General features: G+C 44.2%; 1 protein-coding gene across 1 annotated transcript; it reads right to left on the bottom strand.

Annotated features, from left to right (window-relative positions):
* Nucleotides 1-207: 207 nt before the first annotated feature.
* Nucleotides 208-9,105, bottom strand: adcyap1r1b (adenylate cyclase activating polypeptide 1b (pituitary) receptor type I). Its single transcript, XM_070831741.1, has 13 exons — nt 9,049-9,105; nt 5,105-5,207; nt 4,205-4,318; nt 3,824-3,927; nt 3,612-3,709; nt 2,997-3,129; nt 2,716-2,869; nt 2,549-2,609; nt 2,394-2,463; nt 2,220-2,311; nt 1,557-1,686; nt 862-903; nt 208-576 (listed from the first exon to the last, which is right to left on the bottom strand). The coding sequence occupies exons 1-13, from the start codon at nt 9,103-9,105 to the stop codon at nt 208-210; spliced, it is 1,527 nt and encodes a 508-aa protein (XP_070687842.1).
* Nucleotides 9,106-9,378: the final 273 nt, after the last annotated feature.

Below are 9,378 nucleotides of genomic sequence, written 5' to 3'. Positions count from 1 at the left end.
GAGAGAGAACCTCGCTTCTCCAACAACACTCTGGATAAACACTAGACTTCCTAATCGTGTCCTCTGAAGGTGATCGGCTGCCCAGGAACAGGAGAGATAAGTTTGTTTTTCCCTCCAGCTGCTCCTGAGCCAGGCCGGACGTCAGGACGTGAGGAGATTCATTATTTGGCACCTGACATTCAGGGTCGTGTTTTGGGGTGAAGCGGGTCAGACTAGAGGCTGTTCTGGGTTGCTGGAGTTGAGTTGGGTTTCCATCATTGTTTCTTCCGGGTACGGGTTGGGGTACGGGTTGAGGAAGGGGTTGGTGAGGCTGGTCATCGGGACGAGGGTGGGCGTGGTAGGTTTGGCGACGGCGTCGTCCCCTCCGGTGCCGTTCAGGTGGCCGGGGTCTCGGCCTGCAGGCTGGACATGCGGATCTGCGAGCTGCTCTTGCTGAGGATGGACAGCTGCGTGCCCCCGTTCACCCCACTGCTCGCCAGCGAAGGATGCCGGTGCTTCAGGTCCACAGCAAAGTACCTGTTCACCGTCCAGCTGCGCCATTTCCTCTTGATCTCCGATTGCACCTTCAGGGATATACTTCACAAGGTCATTATTAATGGACCTCGCTGGAAAGAGACAAACTCACTCTTTCTTCAATAAACAAGCTGCTTTAAAAGAAAGAAACTGATAGAACCCAAATTACAGGTGTTTTCAGTGACAAACACATTTCTAATACAGACTATTTCCTGATTTTCAGAAGTTATTTGCATTTCAAACCTCATCTGTCCCTTATATATGTACAGTAGACCAGTGATGTCAATATGTTAACTCATTCAGAGCACTGGTGTAGTGGTGTGAGTGATTGTTTTAAAGGAGGTTTACCTCTCCGTTCAGGAAGCAGTAGAGGACGGCCACCACAAAGCCCTGAAGAGACACACAGGCATGAGTCAGAAAAACACATCTGCTGTAAAATAAAAGCAGCATACTGCAACACAGGCTCCTGCAATAATGAATGTATAAGTATATTTATTTGTATACTATATGCATTTCATTTCTTTAGCTTGTATAGAATCAGGCAAAAGTGCATGTACTGTGACTTTAATATATAAGCAAACCACAATCAAATGTTTAATGTTAGGTCTCTGAATGCTGACCATTTAAAATGATATTAAATGTTTCTTTCATGAATGTTATTTCTATTTTTACATAAAGAAACTTAATAAAGTGTAATATTCCTCCTAAGCACTAGAGGGCGCACGATAAAGGCACAGGGAAATTCAGTTCATGCCAGTTATCACAGGTTTTATTAACAGGAAAGAGGCAGACATTTGCTTTAACTCTGTATTGAAACTTTATTGTGAGTTCGGACACTAGTAAGAAAATAAATGCATTATAATATAAACTGTTCGTAAAGACAGATAATGTAGTCACTACACTGGGTAGATCAAGAAGTTTCCCAGCTTTAACAGTCTAACCTCGAGTTTAGAGATCTGCTAACTAACACCCTCGTCCTTCACTGGCTGTTACTGTGAAAGGGAATTCTCCACAGTTTCCCTTTTCGGTGGAGAAAGAGTCACCTGGAAGGATCCGAGGCCGAGCTCAAACACCAGACGCTCTCTCTTGCTGACGTTCTCGGGGGAGAAGGCGAACACAGTGTAGTGGATCCCAAACAGAGGGATCAGGAGCAGCGTGGAGCGGGCCAGCCTCCTGTACACACACACACACACACACACACATTATGATAAGAGCAGTGCACTGCAGTGTGTGTGTGTCCTAGTTATGATTAGCACACACAGGTATGACAGTACTGTGTCTCTATAGACTGAACCTTTTTGGCTTAATCATCATCATGTAAGTAATGCACGATAAACAGTCCCATCTTATCTGTGTGTAAAATCAGTCCTTAAAATCATTTTATTATATTTCATTGCAATACACAAGTAAGATCATCATTTATTCATGATTAGCATTGTTTTATAATTTAGAATTCACACACTGGTTTGACTCTCTTAGCTCACCACACTGTTATTAGGAGGATATTCATTAACTAGTGGTGATTAACTTTGTCTAAACGAAGAATAAACTCAGATTAAACTAATCCAGACGTTTTGTGTATGTGCTCGCACGGTAGTGACTTCACAACATCTGATCTTTGGAACTAAACAAAAGGATTTATGTAATTGAAGCTAAATTGCTTTATTATCAGGCAGAAAATGGAAGATGAAAATAAAATGACTTACAGGTAAATACTGGATTCATTTCCACCGATATCTGGGGACTGTAACTTCTGGACGAGGATGATGATGATGCCAACGAAGAGTACAAAATTGATCTGTAGGGAAAAGTAAAAAGTAATGTAAATGAAAGAATCAGCATGTTCTTATGTCCTCGTAACTCCTACGGTCACTATGTACCATGATTGAAGCCAGCACAGGTCCCTTGATCACCCACCAGATGGCAGCGTTGTCATTCATGTCCCAACATCTGAGAGAGCAGGACGATAAAACACATCCAGTTCACGATCAGACGAGCTTTAATATGAGATTAAACTCTGCTGATCAAAACCTACCCTATATCATCAAAGTGTAGCTTCAGCACTGCCCAGATGGTCACACACACTGTGGGAGTTCCTGTTGGACAACACAATATGAACACGGATGGATTACAACCGCTGAGCTTGAAGCCTGGTGTGTGTGTGTGTGTGTGTGTGTGTGTGTGACGCGGTTGATAGCTCACCCCAGCCGATGATGATGTACCAGTAGAAGTATCTCTTTTCGGGGAAGAAGGTCTCCACCAGTAGAGTGAAGAGGTACAGACCCTCGATGAAGAGCCAGAAGTAGTTAGAAAGGACGCAGTAATGAAAGAATATCATCACCGCTCGGCACTCCAGCTTCAGGGGGAGAAAAGTGAAAAAGGGAAAAAGTGAGAAGAGAGACCTGCTGCTGTTTTTGAATGTGTCATCTGTTGCCCTTTGACAAGAGAACACAAAGCATTGTGGGCATGTCTGTGTTACTCACAGTGTGGATGAAGCAGTGCTCGCTGTCCTCTTTGGCGTACAGAACGCCGTCTTTGATGAACACAGAAATAGCTCTCAGGATGAACGACACAAACAGGTTCATGTGGATGAAGTTCCTGGTGCAGTGCAGCTTCCTGCATAGAAAACCACATTTGAACATACTGATTAGTTAATTACTGTATGTATTAACACACACGGCAGCAGTAGCACTAATTGAAGTAGTGGTATTTGCAGTGGTATTTGTACTTTAGTATCAGTAGTACTAGTAGAGCAGCAGAAGAACAGGACTATTATAGTAGCAGTAGTGGTCTACCAGTATGTTTCTATAAGTCTGAGCAATGTGCTGTGTCATATCATTTATTGTTTGTAATTCATCTGAAACATCTTAAATAATTCATCTTGAAGGGGATGCCGTCATTCTCTAAGTATTTTATTCAAAGTAGCGTTTCAGAAACACCTGAGTGAAGCGACTTAACACCTTGATATCTGTAAAGAAGAAAAAAGTATCCACCACTTCTCTTCACCTCTAGGACTTCACGTCTGTCTGATAGACCTCATGTTTCCCAACACCAGCCCACCCAGCTGCAGCACCATCCAAGGCCACCAAACGTCTCACCTGAACCTGCACAGGATCACCATGGCCATGGTGAGGGACACCAAAGAGGTGCTGTAGCCCACAGTGTACAGAGCCTTCACTGACACAAAGTACATGTTCTGAAATGGAAACACAAGCACAACAGATGTGAGCACACGGCAGGGTTTGTCTCACACGAAATGTCCCGCTGAAACCTTGAACTGACACAGCTGCAGACGAAGTAATGCACCAACCGAATCGCTGTTGTTTCCCTCCTCATACAGGCAGGCGTCGATGTAATGAGGAAAAGTGTCTGACCAGCCGAACTCGGTGCAGTTACGACTCACTTTCCCCACCTCTGTGGACACAGGACACTTTGGCTGAGTACAGACTTACACAGATGTGCACAGGGAAATCAGGAAGAGAAGAATATCATTCATTATCTAAGGGAGAGCTCGAGTTAAGGCACACAGGTACACCACCTCCAATATCATCATGCAATCAACCAATATATTACCACTACAGTAGCTTTATCAGCTCTCCCTGGAAGAAGACATCTTGTACCTCGGTGGGACCTTCCTGGCTAAACTACATCATTAATGGTAAATGTGCACGGGAAGCCTGTGGTAACTGACCATAGTCTTCTTCACTTATGAACTGCGAGAAGAGTTCAGGACAGTTGACTTCGACCACCTCACCGATCCTGGCAGGCTGCCAACACGTCAGGTTGTCCCACATCCATGGACAGCCTGAGGACACACAGCGAGCGGGACTAAAACTTTATCCTTTTTACGAAATCCCTTAAATATGGTGGCTGAGATGTCAGCTAATAAAAGCTGATAATGAACAAGCATTTCATTTTGGAAGCAAACACTTTGAACCATTGTATTTATCACTTCCGGCCTGTGCACGGTTTTTGTTTTTCTATCTCAATAAAATGTTATAAAAGGATCGACTTCTGAAATAAAGAGAAAGACAAAGAATATATTGACACCATGAAGACTTAATTAATACAGCTGCAGTTCAAATGCATACATCTGGAACATGATGGGTTGTGGACGGCTACTCCAAACTGAAAGAAGACTGAAAGAAGACTTCCACACAAGTTTAAGAAGGAGAATTGTCTCCTCTTCCCTTTAATCAGCCAGAGAGACGCCTGTCACTCACTGTCGCACTGATCAAATCTAATTTTAAGGATCATCATCATGATATGCTGCTAATTAAAGCCTCGGCCCCTCCCTCCCTCTGGAGATGCAGGCACAGAGTGGAACAAAAGAATTCATTTGCTTTGCTGAATTTCTCCGTTTTTTTTCTGCAGTGAATGGAGACTTATGATCTGTCTTTGCAGACGAGCAGGTCAGAGTCAACTACAATCTGTAGATTTATCTCCCGCTCATTAGAACAGGGGCCTTGAAGATATTGCTCTTATTAATCTCTGCGTTTTATTTTTAATTAGCCTGTTTTGAAGACTGTTACAACATCAACAAAGTAGTGGTTAACACCAGGGAACGGGATTAAAGGCTAAACAAACCTACCAAACTCGGGATCGTTCCCAGGATCATCTGATGCCATCATGTCTATGCATTTCTCCTGCTCCCTCTTGATCACACAGTTAGTGGGGACCTGTTGGCTCAAAACCTGGAAAACAACATGCACCCCCACACAGAAACACACACACACACACACACACCACAGAGAAAGAAAGGGAGAGTCAAGTGGCTGAAGATTACATCAGAGCGGGGAGGAAGGACCCAAAGGTAAAATGGAAGAGGCTGCTTCATTAGCCTCACTATGCAGTTCACACCACAGTGTGGGAGAGGTCTTAGCTCTGGGATCTGTTTAAACACTCAACCAATTAAACAAACCATTTCAGAGCTGCTGTCACTCTTCCCATGCTAAGTGACCCAGAGGAGGGGCATTACTCTAATGAAAAAAAGGAATGAAAGGCTTTCAGGAGGTGCACTTTCACAGTGGCCCCTGCCAGGCGTTAGTCCCACCTGCTAGGAGCCGGCACACAGAGAAGACTGTTCAAACTTGTGCACTCAGTGGAGGCCAGAGCTGCAGCTCCAGGGACACAGACAGGTCGTGTCCAGAGACAACTCCTTCACGGCTCCTCCGACAGCTGCACAATGCCCGGCTGACGTCGGGGCGCTCGGTGACGGAGGTGTGCGTCTGGTTGGAGGCCGTTTGCGTCCCTATTGTTGGCGTCAGCCCGGGAGACACCACGTCACAGCTTTACGAGGTGAAGCAGAGGAGCGGCTGAGCATTTATTCGCTGACGTCAACCGCACTGGCTTGGGATTCATTCACTGAAGATTTACCAGAGTAATAGAGACGCAGTAGTTTGGGGGCATTGTGTGGAACAAGTGTTGACAAATGAATCTGCTGGATGATTTATGTGCTGCGCTGTCTGGGAACAGCATCGTTTCTGCAGTGGTACAGCTGAATTGAACACACTGGCAGGAAGAGAAAGGACGGAGGGATTGATGATGTTTTGGACCACAGTTTTGTGAACGTGGATGTTTTTCCATCTTAAACCATTTTAGACATTGCAGACACCAGTCAGTCATTTGATTTGGTCTGGAGGAGAAAATATGGGTCTTGTTTTTGCCTCCATAACAGATGAGATTGATCACTAGCATCAGTGTTACAGGCCACTGTGTTTGGTATTATTTCGCATGTGTCTTTCACTCTGTGTTCTGTGCTCAAGGTGCAGCTGATGGCTGATTGAGGACATCTGTATGGAGCTGTGGGCAGAGTATACATAAGCAGCTCCCCCCTCCCACACACACACTCTCCCTCTCAGCTCCCCGGCACCTGATCCAGATCCCAGTATTTGCTTGTGTTCTTTTGGTTAAATAAATGTTGTACTTTTGCACGTAACCAGGTCTTGTGTTGTGGCTCAGAGCCGGTCGTAATAATCAGTTTTAAAGCTGCAGCAGACAATATTTTATATCAACAGATCAAATGACTACTGCATGTGCAATATCAAAGTGACAAACATACAGAGGATTATCACCTGACCTTCGCTCGGATAAACCCACTGGACACTATTTGTCCAGCACCAACAGGCAGACAAAGTTAGCGACTAGCTGGTGAGGACACTGAAACTTCTCCCAGCAAAGGAGAGGGCATCCAAATGACTGCTAATGCTGCCTCATATATATATATACATATCATCTGTTTAAGCAAATTTACAACACATACACACTCTGCTCCATAAATGAATGCTGACATATCATCAATGAATCATGCTTATTCACTGCATATTTTATGTGCAGCAAGCCTATTAGTACTTTAGTTTCTCCTCGTGGAGCAGAAGCTTGTAGATCAGGCGTGCTTAAATACAAATCTCAAAGGATCCACAGAGATGATGTTCAACAAGACAACAAAACATCCGCACATTAAGGTCAGTCGAGCGTTACGTTGAGATCGTATTCTGAAAGTATTTCAGTTACAGTTGGCTCCATCTGAGTCCACTGCTGGAACGACACAGTGTCATTCCCTGGGTCAGTCTGGAGGTCACCTGATTAGACCTCTGCTGAGGTTAAAATGACATCAGGTCACCAGTAAACTGTCCTGCCTCAACAACAGGTGTGCACTCAACAATCTTACATGTACATGTAAAACTTTCCATGATTCATTCAGTCTCTTCAATCACAAACGTGAACATAAGTGATTTGGAGTTGCAGAAAAGCCAAATACATTGTTTGAGCTGTGGAAATGTTGAGGAACAGTGTGTGTGTTTATTTCTCCTGTGGCTAATTCTATCTTATCTGACTGCCCTAAATCACTTCACTATGTCTAATTAGGTCAAACAGTGTGCGCCCAGCTTCACAGTACATGACTGAGTGTGACTGTGTCATACAATATTTAAAACTAGCTGTGTAACTACATCATATCATGTTTATCTCTACAGCCTGAGACACCTTCTTAAGACTTGACAGGAAGACTTGATTTGACTTTAAAACTAATTAAAGATTGTAGAAAGCCCAGTAATGTTGAATTCATAAGTAAGATACGTGCTGCATCCTGATCCAGGAGACTGATCGTGCAACAAGACACTTTTTAAGCTTCCCTTCACCTCCATTTTGTTTGAGTCTCTCCATTTCCAATTGTTCTCCTGCTCGATGGGAAGAATTTCCTCATACCCTTCCACTCGAGACGATCCACCTCCAGCTGATCCGCAGCCTTTTTCAGGGCAGCTGTGTTGTTTTCATGTTTCAGCTCCTTCAGCTGAGCGATATGTGTTTTTGGCCTCCTCCTCCTCCTCCTCTTCCTCTTCCTCCTCCTGCTGCTTCAGGAGAGCTTGCTCCGGCTTGGCAAATTGATCCAGCTCCTTCTCATTCTTCCTGGTGTGCGTGAGCCTCTGCTCATCTCCAGCCTGTTCCTTCATCCTCTCCAGCTGAGTTTGGAAGACAGCTCCTTGAGTTCAGCTCCAGCTTTCTACAGCTTCACCTGAACCTCCTCAAGTTGGCTGTGAGGAGTCTGATCCGACTAAAGCGGGGCTTCCAGGACTCCTATCTCTGTGTCCATCTGGTCTCTCTCACAGCTCCATTCATTGTCTAAATCCAGAGCTTTGTACGCCCATCATCCACATCCACCATCTGTGACCTTTATGAGGCGTTAAAAAAACTGGAAAATATATCCGTCAATGTAATCCAAGCAGCAATGAGGCTGTAAACCAATGTAATATTGTATAATCTATGATCATTGGGGGATATAGTTGGGCTTTTTTAGTCAATTTGAGCAATTTTTAATAAAAATATGCTCAGTTTGACTCAACATAAGAAGCTAATTTGCCACTTTCATCATTGTCCAGCTCTCTTTTCTGTCCCTCTTAACACACCTACAGTAAAAGGAGTCTAAAATACTGCATATCATGTACAAATTAACACTTATTTCCAGTCTTCCCTCTCTGCCTCCCCCCTTTCGTACCTCTTGCCATCTTCCATTTTCTCTAAACCTCATCTCAACACTTCAGCTCAAGGGCGATGACTCACATTTAACAACAGTAACAACAGGTTCCTTTCTTCACAGCTTTTCACGGAGGAGAGGAGAGGAGAGGAGAGGAGAGGAGAGGAGAGGAGAGGAGAGGAGAGGAGAGGAGAGGAGAGGAGAGGTAACGAAGACCTTTTCCTTCCTCACAGTTTTAACAGACAGCAGAAATGCTGAATAAATGATGAGTAAATGATGAGAATGCATCCTTATCAGTTGTTCCTGTCTCAATGAATTATTGATGCAGACACTCCATATGGAAACTTAAAGACTGTACAAGTGCCTGAAAATCAGGCCTCAGCTCCTGTTCACTAAATGTATTCATGTAAAGCTCCACCTGTTGCTGCGTCTGCTCGCACACGGATCCTTTTGGCTGCTTGCGCTTAGTCATACTGACAGAAAACTGAAGGTAGATTAGAAGTTTCATCCTTTAAAAAGGCACAAAAAAATGAATAAAGAAAAAACAGCTTGAATCGGCTTACCGAGGGTAAGAGGAGGAAGAGGGCGAGGATTAGAGGGTTGACGTTAGCAGCAGACATTTTGTGTTTCTCAGTCGGAGTTTCCTCTGAACACTGAGCTCTCACAGCTGGACGGACAGACACAGCAGGGCGTCGGTTCACCTTGGGATCTGGAAAACAAGAGTGTGGGACATTAAGAGGCAGGATATCGACATCAAATGTCACCAGCACATTATATTACACCCCTTTAAGTGTCTGTATATACTCTGCAGAGCAAGTCCAAACCAGAGCGCACTCAGACATCTTAACAACGGAAATTAGGGAAAGAAATGTTTAAAAAAAACTCCATTAGGA

The sequence above is a fragment of the Pempheris klunzingeri genome, chromosome 6, assembly GCF_042242105.1.
Source record: "Pempheris klunzingeri isolate RE-2024b chromosome 6, fPemKlu1.hap1, whole genome shotgun sequence".
NCBI lineage: Eukaryota > Metazoa > Chordata > Actinopteri > Acropomatiformes > Pempheridae > Pempheris > Pempheris klunzingeri.
The sequence above is the reverse complement of the archived record's forward strand: the minus strand, read 5'-3'. Positions and strand labels throughout refer to the sequence as shown.